Genomic DNA, 19,004 nt, shown 5'->3' on the forward strand with positions numbered 1-19,004 from the left:
ACAACTAAAGTCATATTCTTACTTTTTATATATTAAACAACTTAAAATTCTCAATAAGTGCATTTTATGGTACTTTTAAAACTGAGATAATGCACTAGACCAGAGCTACTAGCCACAAGCTAACTGCTAGTCACAATACAATGTAACATGTCATTCAGTCTCGGGTTAATGTGACAAAACAGCGTCACAAACCAAAACTGACTTAAAATTTCTGCAATACAGCAAAACTAGCCCAAGTATTTAATAAATAAATAAATATAATAAATAAATAAATAAGCGCTGTAGCTTTATATAGCATTATAGCTTCATCTACTTTTCTGAGGTAAAATAACAAGGTAAACAGGCTTGTAAAGTGATTTTTTGACACAACTAAAGTCATATTCTTACTTTTTATATATTAAACAACTTAAAATACTCAATAAATGCATTTTATGGCACTTTTAAAACTGAGATAATGCACTAGACCAGAGCTACTAGCCACAAGCTAAGTGCTAGTCACAATACAATGTAACATGTCATTCAGTCTCGGGTTAATGTGACAAAACAGCGTCACAAACCAAAACTGGACACAGTGGTGTCCAAATTTCAAATATTTGCAGTAAAGCAAAAAATATATCGAATATGGATAGCAAGTTAGCTTGATCCACTTTTCTTGTCTCAAGCCACCCATAAAGGGAAATGTAGTGTGTTGTTCTGAGGTAAAATAACAGGCTGGTAAACCAACCGAAGTGATATTCTTACTATTTGTACATGTAACAACTTAAAATACTTAATAAATTCATTTCATGGCACTTTAACACTGAAACAATGCACTGGACCAGAGCTACTAGCCACAGGCTAACAATACAATGTCAAATGTCATTCATGAGTTAAAGGAGTATGTAGTTAATGTGATAAAATTGACACAAAACTGGACACAGTGGCAAATTTCTGCGATACAGCAAAACTAGCGAAAGTTTATAGTTAGCGAAACAAATATCTGAAACGGGTAGCATTTTAGCTTCATCTACTTTTCTGAGGTAAAATAACACGGTAAACAGGCCTGTAAAAGGATTTTCCACCACAACTAAAGTCATATTCTTACTTTTTATATATTAAACAACTTAAAATTCTCAATAAATGCATTTTATGGCACTTTTAAAACTGAGATAATGCACTAGACCACAAGCTAACTGCTAGTCACAATACAATGTAACGTCATTCAGTCTCGGGTTAATGTGACAAAACAGCGTCACAAACCAAAACTGACTTAAAATTTCTGCAATACAGCAAAACTAGCCCAAGTATTTAATAAATAAATAAATATATTAAATAAATAAATAAGCGCTGTAGCTTTATATAGCATTATAGCTTGATCTACTTTTCTGAGGTAAAATAACAAGGTAAACAGGCTTGTAAAGTGATTTTTTGACACAACTAAAGTCATATTCTTACTTTTTATATATTAAACAACTTAAAATACTCAATAAATGCATTTTATGGCACTTTAAAAACTGAGATAATGCACTAGTAGTATTTAGGGCAAACATATATACATATATGGATAGCGTTATAGCTTGAGCTACTTTTCTGAGGTAAATAAAGACAGGGTTGTGAACAAACTGATAAAAGGATTTTTTTTCACCCCAGTCAAAAATCATATTCTTACTATTTATACATTATTTAAATACCTATTTTATGGCACTTTAACACTGAGATAATGCACTGGACCAGAGCTAAGGCGCTAATCGCGAACGTCATTCACCCCAGTCTGCTGAATGTATCGTCTGAGGCCTGTGTGTATGAAAACGGAGAACCTCGTCTCAGACAGCAACAGATATTCATATTTAATATTTGTTTGCGTCTGTGCAGAAATACAAGAATGTGAGGCACCACAACAGTAATTGAAAAACATCTTTTATTCCTCTTTTGTTATACGACAGTGGTAAAGTGACTTCCATAGTTGACTAGTAGAAACATTCTATTGCCAAGGCAGGTCATGCCAAGGGGTCCAAGCACCCATATAAAACACACTGGCTGCTGGGTCCCCATGCACCAAACCCCACCTCACACCTTTTTTATTTTCTTCACTGGAAACTTATTTTTGTTTGTTTGTTTTTTTGTTGTTGTTTTACATCATACGTCAAGATACAGTTAAATAAAAAGCCAGAAGGTCCTTGCAACAAGAGATGCACAGTATTCAAGCTTCCAAGCCTCGAGTTTAGAGCGCAAGGTTTGTATTATTAATATTATTATTTTTCAAACTTCGAAGACGAGAAGTCTCCTCAACTGATCTCTGAAAGCTAAATCAAGTAGTCTGCACGCACAGACGGGATCTCCATTCAAACTGACGTAGTAGATTAACTGGATTTTATCTAACCATGCAAAAGAGAAGCAAAAGGGCTCACTTGTAGAGAAAGGGGAAGGATGGAGGGATGGGTGAAATGAAAATCATCATAGCCCTAAATCAGCATAACCCACCATTAAGACGCGCACTCAAAGTCAAACTGGGTGAGAGAGAGAGAGAGAGAGAGAGAGAGAGAGAGAGAGAGAGAGAGAGAGAGAGAGAGAGAGAGAGAGAGAGAGACTAGTGTTATTGCACTACATCTGCTGAGTAGAGTTGCCGTTCCACGTGTTGTTGTCATCCTCGCTGTCCTCCTGAGTCCTTAGCCGGTAGATTTTGCCGTCTTTTTTGAAGTCTTCTGGGCGCTTCTCTAAGACCCTTTTGCGGATAGTTTCTCTGAAACACAAAGTTCACAACGCAAATATGCAAATGATCACAGTCAGTTCTTAAAGTTGAGGTGTTCAAAGCAAAGCAGTGACGAGAAGACTGGGTCGGAGCATCTACAATTCCATGCACCTACATATACACCAAGAAAGCGGACAGTGGTACCGACCTCTTTGGTTCTCCAGAGGATGCTGAGGTGTAGGAGTTAGCAGCGCGCTGCTGAGCGCGGGGGGCGGCTGCAGCTGCCCCAGGAGGAGGGCTGCTGAAGAGGAACCCGCTGAGGAACCTCCAGACAGCCAGCAGTGGGTACAGGATGGTTCCTAGCAGTGCCCAGATTCCACCACCACCGGAAGACTGGACTACGGTGTTGGCCGGCCTGCCTGACTGCTACAGGGACAACAAGAAGGAGGTCGCTAAGAGATTCTGATCTACTTCATGGATGTCATGCATTAGAAGAACCTTCACAAACCAGAACATTACACTTCTGATTCAATTCAAATCCATAAATATTCTGTGCTGCTTATATAATTCATTATATTAAGCAGCGAGTTGCCACTGAGATATTAGAGACACTATATGGACAAAAGTATTGGGACACCTGCTCATTCATTGTTTCCCACAAAATCAAGGGTATTTATATAAACTAATAAACTAGCGTATCCTGCTTGTGTTGGAGGGACTGTCTCTACTGTCCAGGGAAGAAGGCTTTCTACTAGATTTTGGAGGACTACAGCTGTAAGGATTTGACAGCATTCAGCGACAAGAGAGTTAGTGAAGTCAGGATGTTGGATGATCACCACCCACCTCATCCCCAACTTATCTGAACAGTACTGGACTTCATCCATCATTCCAGAGAACACAGTTAGTTCCACTGCTCCACAGCTTGGTGCTGGGGGGCTTTATACGCCTCCATTAGAAGGCATGGTGCCATCAGAGTCATATTGCCAATAATTCTCTACAGGGACGTCAGGGGCATTTGCACATCTGTGTCAGCAATGGGTGCAACATAACGTAGCTGAATACATTCATTAAATAAAGGGGTGTCCACACACATTTGGACATCAAGTGTATTTTGATCAGATTTAAAGGACAGTGATTTTACTTGGGCCTGTTTCCCGTCAGACTGATTAAAAAAATGTAGTAGTCGGACATATGAACCAAACTGAAGCCAAGGAATGAGCGGCTCACCGGCAGCAGGACAATGGAGGCGCTTGGGGCTAGCTCCAGCTCCAGCAAGGTTTTCCCCAGATCTTCCGCTGTGAACTCCCGCCTGGGGAACATGGTGGCCAGAGAGAAGTGGCCGTACCTGTGGCCCACCTCCTGGGTGGAGAAAGTAAGCACGTTATTTGAGAGTGTAGAGAAGATATGACCATAACGAGCTGGGAAATTCCTACCAAACCCGCCCAGGCCGCCATTAATGCAACCTGAAAGTGGTAGTCTATTTTTGTTTGGGAGCCTTGCCTGCTTGTTGTGCAAGACTGTGCAGGCCTCCTTACTGCAGTGAGTGCACTAAGCCAAAGGGAAAAGCTTAGATAATGAGAAAGCAGTCTGGACTGTAATTTCTTAAAGCTCTAGGGAACAGAAAGACGTGACTGCTTGTGGGTGAACAATATACATGAGTATGAATAATGCGTATGAGTCATTTGACCACATCAGGGGTTCCCAAGCCCAGTCCTGGGGACCTCATGCTCTGCTGATTTTTTTCTTACCCAGCACATAAAGAGCTTGGTCATTATGTAATGAGGCAAAGCACAAAAAAGGTCAGTAAAAAGTGGTCACCACCCTTTCTCCTGGGCCTCCTGGAGATCACAGCTCATTCTGCTTATCATGCAGTATAACAGCATGGATTAGGGTTGGAGCTAAAGTCTGCATGAAGGCTTGGTGACCACTGATGTACTGTCTATACTGCCTGCTACTTCTTATATCAGTGGTGTGTCATTACAGCCTACCACTGTACTGTACAGTTACTTTCATATCCTATATACTGTTCTTAAAAAGCAGGGGCGTGACTGTACTACAGTCAATCTACTGTACAATCCACAGTACATGAGGCTGAACCCTTTGTGATAAGCCTGTGATAACCATGCCAAGCCTAAAGGCTAGTGCAGACACGCACCCATAAAATGACTCGTTGCCTTCATATGATCGCAAAGTCAAACACCATAGTTATTTATATTATAATATTACTATATAGGCTGTTAGAGGGCAGTTGCACATCAATAAAAGGGATGAGCTTTTGTTGAAACTGGCTCATCAATATACGAGTCTCATGACCATGTGATGGCGCACAGCCATCGCAGGCCGTTTCGTCTGCAATTAGTCCCCTAATGTAGTAGTTGTAGTAGGTATGAACCAGCCTCTAGGCCTCAGAATGAGAAGTGTTTGTGGGAGCCAGATCCCAGAGCACTAGATAAGCTAAGAGAATCCACTGGTGTAGAAACTGACCTGAGCAGCAAACTGCCTGGCCTCCTGCAGACGCGTCTCTGAGGGGAACTGGTTGGTCAGGGAGGAGCCATCGGGCAGGCGGAACTGTATTCTGGCAATGGCGCTGAAAACAAATCAGAAAGTAAATGAATAACGTGGTGTTAAACGACAGATCTTGAAAGCAGCTGCAAGCAACAGTGACCATATGCATGCCTGCAGGCATGTTAGGACCAACCGCATTCGAATTCGTGAACACTCACAAAAAAAAATCTAATTAACAGGATTAATCACTGGGCCCAGATCAATCAGCCAAGATCTGTTTGGTATCTGAGTAAATAGTTAATTATTTAAGCCGATGCATCATAATTATATATATATATATATATATATATATATATATATATATATATATATATATATATATATATATATATATATATATATATATGATGCATATATATTATTCATTAGATCTCTACAGTTTGTTTATCTCTGAAACACTTTTCTTCATTAACGTTATGTAATTGCTTGTTTAAGTCTTTTTTTTTTTCCATTCAGAGCTACATTTTTTTTAAATAATGGTGGTTGCAAAACAGGTCTTCAAAATAAGGGAGTACTTGAAATTAGCACAAAACTAAAAGGTGGTTTGTACACTGGGAAAAGTTTCGGTGGTGTACCACAGCAGCACTCGCGCAATGCAGCGGTAGAAGACACTCAGGCGCTGTTCTGGACGATGGCAAAACCCCAGTAACTGTTGTCTCTTCATGCCTATTAATCATTTGCTAGTGCGCAGCACGCCCTGAGATGGAACAGGGAAGCGGATTAAGAATATATTTTGAGTGATGTAAGAAAGGGAGTGCCCATATTATGTAATGTAATTATGCAATTTGTTTTTAAAAAATACATTTATTTATTTATTTTTAAAAACTCTGTTCCACTTCTAAAATGTACTATTTAGTCTTTGTGTTGAAGCGAAGAAAAATAGCCCATTTTGAATTCACTGTTTGTGTGAGGTCACAAAAACCAATGAATTTGCATGTTTATGTACCAAGAACAGGCTGTACACACTGGCTTTAATAGTAAAGGCTGGAGGGAGTAGGTGAAAAGATGGGGAACATGTAAACAGGCTGTTTCTGGTACATCAACCCACAATAACGTCCTAATGAGACTTCGGGGCAAAACATAACCCCTGTAGTCCAGTAGAATTCTTAAAGCTAAGAACCTGCATCTCCATTTTTTTTATTTGACATAATGCAAACCTGGCAGACATCGTGTCAAATGTTAGAAATGCTGCATATATATATATTAAATTAAGTAAACAAACAAATAAATATGCACAACCAAGATCATGTATAAGAATAAGAGAGGAATGGGGAACCTTCTCTCTCTCTCTGTGGCCTCTTTCTTCATCTCCTGCTCTGCCTGTCTGGCCTGTAGTGCTGCTATTCTGGCTGCCTCGACCTCCTCCTTGTTCTTAGCGTAGCGAGCTGCCCGGTCTGCACGGTCCTGTGGCACAAAAACATAACACATTTAGTCCAGTGAGAGGTGTTTAACTGATACTTAAGAGAATAGCATTAAAGGGCCCATACAGTACATTTTCCTCATATTTAATATTTTTTTGAAGATTTTTTCTCCAAACCCAATTCACACGTAAGAATGGAGCAAAATATCCTCTGTTGAGGGTCCCTGAAGGCAGGTTTCAGAAACAATGGCATACCAAACCACAGTGACAGCCTAAATTGCTATATGGAAGTGTGTGTGGTTGCAACATCATAACTACGATGAATTTAAAAACAGGATGTTTAACAGCTTAATTGTACTAGATCACCAATGATGTCTAGAGGTGCATCAAAATGATACTGACTAGCAAAACGACAACAGAACATTGTTATTTCTGATCTGAGCCCTTGAAGATGAAGTACATTAGCAGTACACTGAGACAGCTCACCTGAGCAATCTGCTGCTTGACCCTCTCCCTGGCTGCCCTCTCCTCTGCCTTTTCTCGGTTCCGCTCCTCCAGAATACGCTTGGTCTTGTCCTCCTCCTGCTTCCGCTTGAAGTCCAGCATGTCCTTTCCCAGCTTCCGCCGCTCCATCTCCTTCTTTATCTCGTTCTGTCGGTCAGCAGGAAACGCAGTCGGTCCAGATGCAGAATTGCAAGTAAAGGCAAAATAGCACTATACTGTATGTACTCTCAATAAATATATATATATATATATATATATATATATATATATATATATATATATATAAATATATATATATATATATATATATATATATATATATATATAATTTTTTTTTAAACAATAACCACTGATTTACACCAACAAACGTTAAATCTAATAAACAAAAATGAATTAATAAACAAACGGGCAACTTAGAAAGCCTATCAGTGTTCTGTAGCTCCTCCTCTGGCCCTGATGACAGCCTCCCACAACTTCAGTTCATCTTCAGTTCATTCAGTTCAGTTTTAATAAGACGACCATTCACAACATGATGCTGCCACCCCCATGCTTCACTGTAGGGATGCTGTTTGTTGAGGAATGAGCAATGTTTGGTTATATTTGTCTCATCTCAACATCAACACCCTGGTAGATTTTGCAAAGAGGTCCACACAGGGATGTGCCAAAGCAGTGCTCACATAATGTAGCTCACATAATCGACTTCCCAAATTAGTATGGCTCAGGATGAGTTACCAAAGTTTATCCACAACAGTGTGGAATACAGTTTTACTGCCAGTGTTACTTTTTACAGTATTACCTTTTTCAGTCAGGACTCACAGACATCACATGTGACGGAGCCTGTGAATAAAACCAGTACGAAGCCAGAAAGCAACACAGACACACATCTGCAGCTTCATCACTCTGGGGGGGTGAGTGGAGAGCAGAGTTATATTAGTGTGAGGAGCGGGAGTCTCAAATGGACACCCACAGACGTTCTAAATATGGAGAGTGGCCACTGGCTGAAATATGACTGGGAGTGCATTCAACATGTTCATCATGGCATTTGTTAACAGAGAAAGTCCCGCCCCTCAACCAAAAGAGCCAATCAGCTTGTTGGGGACAGATAATATCCATCCCTCAACAAAAATAGCTTGCTGGTTATGCCGCAAGTGGAGGGGGATCGGTATTGTCGCTCCAGCCAGACCAAAATGTTTCGAAATAAAAGTCACTAATACAAACGAAGCAAAAACACTTAAATACTTTCTGACTGAACCTAAAATTACTGTCTCACATTCGTCTGCCTTTTGTCTTTTTTGCTGATCCGAAAAAAGAATGAAAAATTTATTAAAGGGCGTTGTGCACACTGCAATGATAATCCTACCTCCTCTTCTCCCTTCCTTTTCTGTTCCCGTCTTTCCTCCAGTTTCTTCGTTAATCTGTGAAGAAAACGCACAACAGCAACCTGATCAGTAGTGAACATCATTTTGATAATACTACATAAAAAACATGGAATATTTAGGATCATAATCATAATCTAATTCAAAGTCATAACTCTTTCAACCGTCACGACAGTAACATGTAAGCGGGTTGCACTTCTTATTTTATCTGCCACCCCTATACTGCGCTGTTTGTGTTCCTGCCCTCCAGTATCTGTTGTTTTTTTCCATAACTCCTCCCACCTTCATGATACAGCATCAGAAGGGGGGTTTCCAAATCTTTAAACCAGGCACTGCTTTCCTCCTTCAAGCTTTAGGGCTTGAAGAGCTCTCCAACATAGAATCCACTAGGAATTCTTATAAAAACGTAAGACTGAAACTTCCGACTGAAAGAATTCTGCCTGGAGGAGTGGGAAAGACTTTCTCCCAGTTGAGTCAGAGGTACATGGTACTGGTATTAATATTATTATAGGGGAGGGGGGATACCAGCTTTTAGGGAATAGAGTGTCAGTTCAGTTACATCACCTCTGTTTCTTAATATTGTTCAAGTGAAGACCAAATGTCCATAAATTAATATATTTTAATAAAGACAAAGGTTTTCATGGGGTGTCCTAACTTTTACACTGGTGGAACTGGTGACTTAGTATTTTAGTCCATTGTTGGAACAAATGAATGCATTCACACACAAAACACTTACCTCTCAACCTTGGCATCCAAGGGTTCCTCTGCTTGTGAGGCCTGTGACGTGTCATCTGACGACAGGCTTCTGTCGTCCCCTGGAGTCGCGTGACCTGAAGCCCCTTCTTCCTCCAAAGGCATGGACAGAGATTCTAGTAAGACAAAGAAAAACAGCAAAACTAATCAGGTTGATTCGGCAGATCTTCCTCCAAAACACACCAAGATCTTCTGAGCAACATTTAACTTGATTAACTTAACACACACCTGCCTGAACTGAAACCGTGACTCGAAACATGCAAAGTACCATCATTTGCATGACGTTCAATCCATGGATTTGAGCAGCTATGATACACAAGATACACTATATGGACAAAAGTATTGGGACACCTGCTCATGTAGATTCTTCTGAAATAAGGAGTTTATCCTGCTTTTGTCAGAGTAACTGTCTCTACCATCCAGGGAAGAAGACTTTCTAATAGAATTTGGAGGAGCATTGCCATGAAGATTTGATTGCATTTAGCGACAAGAGCCGTAGTGAGGTCAGAATGTTGGATGATCACCACCCCACCTCATCATCCCCAACTCATCCCAAAATACTCGAAAGGAGCAACAGCCATCATATCCAGAGAACACAGTTCTTCCACGGCTCCACAGCTCAATGCTGGGGGGCTTTATACCCCTCAGGTTCATGTTTATGTGCTCAGAGAGTCCTATTCTATTGGCGGTACTTGTCTAAAGGGACTAGACAGACGGTGTGTGTGCATTTTAACGTAAAGTAGCTGAATGTGTTCATTAGGAGGAGTGTCCACAATGTCCAGCGGACTGTTAGCGTACGCTTTCTGTTCTTCCACCACACAATGTTAACCGTAAGCACTGTTGCTAGGCAACAATTGGGGCGATGGTTTGGCTAGCTATAATAATGTGGCGTAGCCACTCCACAAAGTTGAATACATATGAACATATTTACGTTTTTTTTGTTTGTTGAGTAGAAATGCATAGATCTGCCCTCTTTCTGAAGGGACTCTTACTCTAAAGGAGATTGACATTGCAGGAAGAATAGGGCTAGTCTGGTCCGGTGTTTTTAGCCTTTAGCTCAAGAAGCTGACTGAGTAGCATTAGCGTAACTGAGCGATCTACTGCCCTAAATTTCTCTCCTGATATCTGATGCTGTTTGGGGAGAGTTGAGTTAAACAGCCACAAAAACCACATAAGACTTAAGTATTTAACTATTAAAAATGACATGTGATTAATATTCGCAATAACTGTTCCTGCACCAGTCAGTGTAAGCTCTGCTAGCTAATATTAAGCAGGCTGTGAATTATTAAACAGTGGTGCATTAATATTAAATTCAGATGTTGTGAGGTGGTCATAGGTATATTGTGTACGTCACAAAGGTTCGAACACGGCTCGGCCAATCAGATTGTAGGACCGCAACTATCCGTTTTCTACTACTGCCTTTATTACTGTTGATGTGTGGTGCAACCATCTTGGAGAGGCTCTCCTGACTTTCCGAGTAGGAAACCTGACTGGTGGGGGGCGTTCCTGTTGAAATTTCCTATTTGGAGACCCAAAAATCCAACATCCCAGTTCAAATGGCGTGCAGCATGCTGCAGCTGGAGTGTACCCCTCACCTTTAGATGCAGCAGTAGTAGTAGCAGCAGCAGCAGCAGCGCCGGCAGCAGCAGCGGCGGCGGCAGGAGGATTCCCGGTCGAGATGCATGCACTGTTTACAGAATGGGCTTCAGAAGCCGAGGGTGGCGTCTCTGGGGCTGCGCTGGACCTCTCTGTCTGCATTTCTCCCACTGCATTGGGCTGTGCCACGCTGCCCGTCTGCTGAGAGTGCATCTGTACGGCAAAAGATCAGACAGAACACTTACTGTAAAAACTACAGATATAAAAGATCTGTAATGAAATTTGTGGTTTTAGTAGCAGTTTCTATAAGGAGACCTTCTGGACTGATTTATGCAGTATGTCCAAATGTTTGTGGACACCCCTTCTGATGAATGCATTCAGCTACTTTAAGTAGTAGAGAAGTATTGTCAATAGAATAGGATGCCAGGCGTGGGCTGGAGGGGTATAATGCCCCCAGCATTGAGCTGCGGAGCAGTAGAAGAACTGTGCTCTCTAAGATAATGGTTGGTTCTTCATTCAGTACTTTTTTGGGGGATGAGGTGGGGTGGTGAAAATTCTACATCCTGACTTCGCCAACTCTCTTGTCAATCAATCAAATCAAATCAAATAGTCACAAAATCTAGTAGAAAAGGAAGAGGAACTCTTTTTATTCTCTTGATTTTATAATAATCAATAATCACAAGGCTCGGAATAATGTGTTAATAAGCACCTGGCAGGCACTTGAGGGCGCTTTGCTAGAACAAAAAGAATCAGAACTAGAACAGGCTTAAAAGGGCGATATCCGATCTATTAAAATATGCCTGGATCGGATCGGGACTTCTGAAAACCTGCTTGTTGTGGCCATAGCCTGTGGTTTACCTGTTTGACCTTGATTATCCTCTTCTTAAGCTCCTCTGCGGAAACACCGCCAGCAATAACCTCCAGGGGAATTCCATTCTCACCTATGAAAAAACTGGATGGAATGCACACCACCGGATCTGCAGGGTACCAGCATTAAGGGAACAATAAACAGGTTTAAAGGAACAGCTCTGACTTTCTCTTTCACTTGCCCAGACATCCAGGACTTTTCAATTTTAATGGAAGCGGTGCATGAAGCTTAGTGGGTCACAACACTGCCCTGCCCTGCCCTGTGGCGGACTAGGATTTACTATTATTATGAGATAATTGCTCATCACCAAATTGTGGCCATAGCAATCATCCTGTTCTCAGAACTAAGTTATAGATATTAAGATTCTTGTTTTCCAAACTGTAGCTATGGCGTCAACATGTTCGTTTTCAGGTTTTATAAGTCATAGCTTTCACAATTATCTCAATCTCAGGCCTCATTGAGTGTCTATAAGAATTATCTTGTTCCCGCATTCAACCAAGCTGAAGCGAGATCGTTCTGAGGGCGAATCACTAAAGTTTTGTCATTTTTTGTCATGACATTTATCCCGTTCTTAGGCCAGATAATTGCTAAGCCAAAACTTGGTCAGATGTTGTGGCTGTAGCAATCATCTCATTCTCAGGACTACGTTGTAGATATAATTCTCATTCTTGTTTTCCACATTGTAGCTTTGACTTCACCATCACATTCATTTTCAGGTTTCAGTCACGACCAAGCTTTACAAAATCATGGCTTTTACATAATTATCTCATAATGATAAGAATAATGATGATGATGGTTAATGGTAATAATAATTTATTACCATTAACCATCATCATCATTATTCTTATCATCACTACTATAATTCTATTATACTATAACTATCAGCACACCTGAGCAGAAGAATAGTCTTATATGGTGACCCTCCTTATATGGTGACAGTTCTGTCCAGAGGAGGATGGCTCCCTTTGGTTTGCTTTGATCTTTATGTTTTATATTTTGTTGAAGCCACACCAGTAGACCAAAATATTACATTCAAATATCCTCGCAAGCGTCGTCCTGCCCGCTTCAAAACACATCCGGCAGTTAGCAGCGTGCCGAGATAGATATACAGATGCTATTCTTCCTATTACTATTTTATTACTTTAAAAAAAAAAGTTACATAATGCTGCTTTAAAGCATCTTAACGAGGCTCCTCACAAAGGATACAGATCTGCGAGAACTGGACACACGTCTCACTGCAAAACAAACAGAGATTTAATTCCATAAACAAACAGTCAGTCATTACGGTCCTATTTACATGTAGCCTGTCTGTCCCTGACCGCTTCCCCACCTTTTGGCATCTACTTTAATTGCGACACAGCAGTTGTCTGTGAGCTCTGCTACGTGGTCATCCTCCCAACTGGACAGCATCTGCATGGACTGCTCGTCATCTCCTAGAAAGAGACGACAAAAGCGACAACATCCGTTAATAGCCGCCCTCCTCCTCCTTTTCCATAAACAAGCTGCCCACTTGCTGTCACTTCAGGTCATCGCTGGTTTTGCAAGGTGGCCAGCTGTTCGAGTCCATCTGATGACCCGGCAAGCTAGACCAGCTTGCGAAACCAGTGAGGGCTTCACATGCTGTATAATGTGCATGGCGTGTCCAAAAGTTTGTAGACACTTGCTCGTCCCAGGCCTCTTCTCATATCAGTGGTCTTAATAAGAGACTGCTACAGTTACTCTTCAGGAAAGGCTTGGCTTTACAGTAGCTGTTGGAACATGGCTGTGAGAATTTAACTGCACTCAACTAGAAGAGAATTGGTGAGATCAGGTTAAATCCTATGCCATTTCATAGAAAAGGTACTGGATGGAGTTCAGTGTAGATATAATTATCTCGTTCTTGTTTACGGAACTGTAGCTTTACCATCACATACGTTTTCAGGTTTCATTATCAGTCTCGACCATGACTTAATTGCCTCATTCCCAAGCTTCACAAAGTCAGGGCAATCACAATTATCTCGTTCTCAGGACTAAGTTGTAGATATAATTATCTTGTTCTTGTTTTAAAAATCGTAGCTTTGACTAGCCAGTTATGATCATGACTGAATTGCCTCATTCCCAAGCCTCACTAAGTTGTGTCTATATAAGTTATCTTGTTCTCACGTTTAACCAAGCTGGGGCTATTACAATCATCTCACTCTGATGGGCGTATCACTAATAATTATCTTGTGCTCATGCCACAACAAATTGTGGCCATAGCAATCATCTCGTTCTCAGAACTAAGTCATAGATATTAAGATATAGATGTGTCCTTCTTTTCCAAATTGTAGCTTTGGCATCATCACATTCGTTTTCAGGTCAAGTCATAGCTTTCACAATTATCTCAATCTCAGGCCTCACATGTGTCTATAAGAATTATTTTGTTAGCAATTTTGTTAGGTTTCAGTCACGACCATGCCTCATCCCCAAGCTTTACAAAGTCATGGCTTTCACATAATTATCTCATTCTCAGGCCTTACTTAGTTGTGGCTTTCGCATAATTATCTCAATCTCAGACATCATTGACTTGTGTCTATAACAATGATCTTGTTCTCGCATTTAACCCAGCTGGATCGAGATCATTCTGAGGGCGAATCACTAAAGTTTTGTCTATGGCATTTTTCCCATTCTTAGGCGAGATGATCGCTACAGCTGTAGCATCTCATTCTCAGGACTACGTTGTAGATATAATTATCTCGTTCTTGTTTTCCACATTGTAGCTTTGACTTTACCATCACGTTCATTTTCAGGTTTCAGTCACGACCATGCCTCATCCCCAAGCTTTACAAAGTCATGGCTTTCACATAATTATCTCATTCTCAGGCCTTACTTAGTTGTGGCTTTCGCATAATTATCTCAATCTCAGGCATCACTGACTTGTGTCTATAACAATGATCTTGTTCCCGCATTTAACCCAGCTGGATCGAGATCGTTCTGAGGGTGAATCACTAAAGTTCTGTCTATGGCATTTTTCCCATTCTTAGACAAGATGATCGCTACAGCCACAACTTGGTAAGAAGTCTCATCTCATTCTCAGGACTACGTTGTGGATATCATTATCTCGTTCTTGCTTTCCCACTTTGTAGCTTTGCCGTCACCATCACGTTCATTTTCAGGTTTCGGTCATGACCATGCCTCATCGTCTCAGTCATGGCTATCACAATTCTATGTTATGGCTTTCTTCATTATTTACTTGTGATCCCACATTATTGTCAAAGTGCTCTCCGGACTGATGGATGGTGCTCCATCCAATACTTTTGGGATGAGCTGGGGAGCTGGATCCAACATCCAACAACCTCACGAACACACTTTTTTGTTGTTGTTGTTGTTGCTGAATGCAATCAGAGCACCTAATCTAGTAGGAAGCCTTCCTCCCTGGACAGTACAGACTGTTTATTTTGATCGAGCAGGTGTCCCAATACTTTTGTCCAAATCGTGTAGGTACAGAAGGACAGATGGTCAGACCCTGGTGTGTGTCGCAGCTGAAAATAGCAGTGACCAGTTGGCTAGCTGGCTACAGATTGTCACCTGCACCCAAACTTACACCAGACTTTGGTAGCCAGCTAGCCAGTTAGCCAGTTAGCTAGTTAGCCAGCTAGCCTACAGAGCTACAGAACGGCACCTGGCTAAGCAGATTAGCTGATCGGGCCCCTGTCGGCCCCCTGTCGGCCCCCTCATCATTACAGCCAGCCATGTCTCCCCACATTAGGGCGGACACAGAGGGCAAAGGAACCCCGAGTGCACGTGTTACCCCCCAGCCCTGGAGAACCCGTCCCGCTGGCCGTGTAACGGCAGGCCTGCGTCCGGACAGCTCGACTCGCTCCCCGGAGCCTCACCGCCCGCTTACCGGTGATGACGACGACGAACACGGAGCTCCGCTGCTTGGAGCAGGCGATGGCCGCCGGAATTGAGCCCTCAAACCAACGCATGATGTCTGGACGAGCTGATTTCGGACACTTTGCTGCCTGTCAGTTCTTTAAACGCATCGATGCTGTCAGACTAGCCAGAACCTTCGGAATCATCACGGAAGTGGCGTAGAGCAGGTGTAGCAAGGCACGCTGGGAGTTGTTGTTTTTAGGTGCATTCTGGTAAATCGTTCAATTATTATTATTTATATATATATATGTATCATTTCTGTGAGTGATTTTAATGCTATTTCTGATATATGTTAAACTATGAAAAGTCAGAAGACCCTTCATTTTACATTGTGGTTGTGTTAATTATTAATGATAATAATATGATGATGTGTTAATGTGATGATGATAATAATAATAACTAAGACCACAAATTAAGCTTCGAGTGTCTACAAAATAATATACTGAGGCTAGAAAAAATCATATATCAAAGCCGCCTGATAATTCCCAGATAGCAACCGGTCCATAGCCCACGTACCGCATGGAATAGTGGGACAGACGAGGGCCACAGATGTGGTTGCCAGAATAAAGGGCCGAGATCTTGACCTACAAGTCATTATTATTATAATAATTATTATTATTATTGATCTATTTGCACATTAATACATTTTTAATGCTTAAGACAACAGGCTTTTATCATTTTTGACCTGATGGCAACTTTTGGCTCACCTTCAGTGCCTGTGCTGGCCGGTGGTGCCATGTCCCAGCATTTTCCTTATATGAGGGCCACTTTTGGCTCATGTCAAGTTTCCCAATGCCAATCATGAGCCGGTAGTGTTGCCAGAAGTGGTCCACATCCGTTTGCTATCTGTGGATGTATGAGATAATGTAGGCATGAGATAATGTGCTGAGGCCGCAAAATGAGATATTAGCACATTATTTCATGACATATTTCATTTTTTTTTAAAGCCACCATGTCAGATTTTGATTTTGACTTATATTTGCGAACCTCTGGGGTGATGTCTGCTGTTTTCAGTGTCTAATTTCAGTGCCTCCTTAAACCCACACACTGCTTCAGTCCTGTTTGGTGTTAATCCACATTAAAATTGGGAATGTTGCCTTGTGCTTTTAGAAGATTTGAAGCCTAAGCCCCAGAAACACGTACCAGGCTATGCAGGCTGGCCAGTTCTTTCACTTACAAGGACTGGGTGAAACAGTTTATCCAGTATCAGGAAGCGAATCTCGTTAATTCAGGACTAAAATGGCACTAGCTTGAGTTACAGAATGACTATTGCTAAGCAGATTAGCTACACCTCCGTGATGGCATCACTGGTAGCCATGTATATACACTTCGGTAGGCCTGCGTCAGAGCACCCACCTCTGCACTCAGAGCCGTAAATCCTGCCGGCATGGTGTTGGAAAGCCCAGTTGGTGACCTTTGATACTTTGCAAAGACAAAGACATTGTTTTATGAAGCATTGGCAAAAAAAAAAAAACATTTAGAGATTTTAAATGTTGCTTCTGTAACCCATCTTCTTTACTCCTACTAGAAATACACAGTTAAGTGTTTATTTTTCTGAACTTTATTTATTGTGAAGTACGTAAGATTCTTGAAATGAGATTCTCCACTAAATTCAAACTTACACACACCACCTTTTATAATTCATATCCCAGTCTATATTTAGGTCTATATGGGATGTTCACATATATAGTCATAAACCATTTTATGCCAGTAGCATTTGTTTTTGTTATTTTCTGGAGTGATAAAAATGTATTATTATGTAAAAAAAAAAAAACGAATTTTCTTTTTTTTTAAACTAATAAATATTGTATCCACAATTCTCTGTTTTGTAGTTTAAGTGTATGTAAATGTAAAAATCGCATATTTAGTTACATTATGTTTAAATGAACCTCATTTGCATTTGTAAATATGAAATAAATGAAAATAAAACTTTAGTACTTTTAGCTGGGGAAGTTAATCGCGATCTCTGCTAGCTGGTTGACGTTCTGACGTTGCAGACCAACGCGTCTATAGACTACATTTCCCAGAATGCACCGAGGCGAGGGGGAAAAAAATAAAATAAACAGAGACCGTGATGGCGGCCGACAGTGATGTGAGTCTGACTTGCTGAGAGCCAAAATATAAACAGTTTGCTGAGTTTAAGGCGCTGTAACCGTGTGTGTGTGTGTGTGTGTGTGTGTGTGTGTGTGTGTGTGTGTGTGTGTGTCTGCAGCCCGAGTCGGAGGTGTTCGAGATCACGGACTTCACCACCGCGTCCGAGTGGGAAAGGTAGCTGGTGCTGGCTCATGCTCCCCCAGGCTCAGACGCTGCAGGTCCCGCTAGCTTAATGGGTCAGACAGCTTCCTGGGCTGGGTCGATCTGCTGTCTGGACCCGCCACGGCTCACAGGAAGACCCCTAGTGAACGCCCGGTGCTGTGTTCTGGCTGTGACTGTGCAGTGGCCGGTGCCCTGTCCTGCAGACGGGCTGAGTTAGCGCCCCCTGCTAAGCTAAGAGGTGTCCCAGCTCGGGGTTACAGACTGGGGGCTACAGTCACACAGTGAGGGTCTCAGTGGGGGTGAAGATCGGGCCTAGCGATGATTACATGGGCTGAAACTGCTGTGTGGAGGCCGGAGAGAGGCTGTGGGGCAGATGGATGGATGGAGCAGGCAGCAGGGGTGATGACGTGTAGTGGGTTGGGGGAGGGGGGGTAGGGAGGGGGGCAGCTTTATTATTTTACTTTAAAATACTGAAAAAAAAAGTCATATATTCAGTCATATTAGCTCACTACTATAAGATCCTGGTCCTGATCCTGGTCCTAGTGCTGTTATTGGGGTTGTTGGTAGCCATGAGTGCTGTTACCCATTCTGAATAGGATTGGGCTATTATAGTGTAGGACTGTACCTGCTAGTGTAGCACCGATACTGACGCCGTATCGGTATCGGCAATAGAGAGCACCGATACTATGAGGCTTACTGACGGCCTACTTTTACATTTTCTTTTCCAGAACTTTTTTGTTTGCAGACGTTATTAAGAAACCAAACATTTAAACCGCCAGTAAAAGCCATACTGTCATAAACAGTTTATTATTATTTATTTATTTATTTGTTAAACAGACGATTACTGGACCTTTTACATTTGCCGCACTTTCTGTTTCTAAACCAGTGTCAATTCACGGCTCTGAAATGAAAAATGTGGATGTAACCCAAAAGTTAAAAGCTGGTTGCTGAAGCTCAGCCAGATTACGCTTCCCTGCCTGCACGTGTTTCTGCATTGTGGCCGTTTGTACTTCTCAAATGTGCAGCTCCTCAACCGTAAACAGTAAACGCTGCTCCTGCAAGCTTATTAGATCTTATTTGGGATCAGATCTGAAAAAGTACCATCGATTTTTAGCCGCGTATCCAGTAATTAAGTCAGAGTCTGTATCGGTGCGTCCCTAATTT

The 19,004-nt window shown here is 41.6% G+C and overlaps 2 protein-coding genes across 2 annotated transcripts in view; one reads left to right on the forward strand and one right to left on the reverse strand.

Moving 5' to 3' along the window:
• Positions 1–1,880: 1,880 nt before the first annotated feature.
• ubxn4 (UBX domain protein 4) lies at positions 1,881–15,741 on the reverse strand. The gene is made up of 13 exons (XM_072686538.1): positions 15,556–15,741; positions 13,021–13,123; positions 12,897–12,925; positions 11,681–11,799; positions 10,822–11,035; positions 9,210–9,342; positions 8,458–8,512; positions 7,080–7,244; positions 6,510–6,637; positions 5,153–5,255; positions 3,896–4,027; positions 2,877–3,094; positions 1,881–2,719 (listed from the first exon to the last, which is right to left on the reverse strand). The coding sequence occupies exons 1-13, from the start codon at positions 15,635–15,637 to the stop codon at positions 2,581–2,583; spliced, it is 1,620 nt and encodes a 539-aa protein (XP_072542639.1). The 5' UTR covers positions 15,638–15,741; the 3' UTR covers positions 1,881–2,580.
• Positions 15,742–17,615: 1,874 nt separating this feature from the next.
• The window catches only part of rab3gap1 (RAB3 GTPase activating protein subunit 1), an 82,043-nt gene continuing 80,654 nt past the window's right edge, over positions 17,616–19,004 (forward strand). Inside the window, exons 1-2 of the mRNA XM_072686542.1 lie at positions 17,616–17,676; positions 17,797–17,852. Of these exons, the coding sequence (XP_072542643.1) occupies positions 17,659–17,676; positions 17,797–17,852 (74 nt within the window). The 5' untranslated portion in view covers positions 17,616–17,658. The remainder of the gene's footprint in view (positions 17,677–17,796; positions 17,853–19,004) is intronic.

This window comes from Salminus brasiliensis, chromosome 8, assembly GCF_030463535.1.
Source record: "Salminus brasiliensis chromosome 8, fSalBra1.hap2, whole genome shotgun sequence".
Taxonomy (NCBI): domain Eukaryota; kingdom Metazoa; phylum Chordata; class Actinopteri; order Characiformes; family Bryconidae; genus Salminus; species Salminus brasiliensis.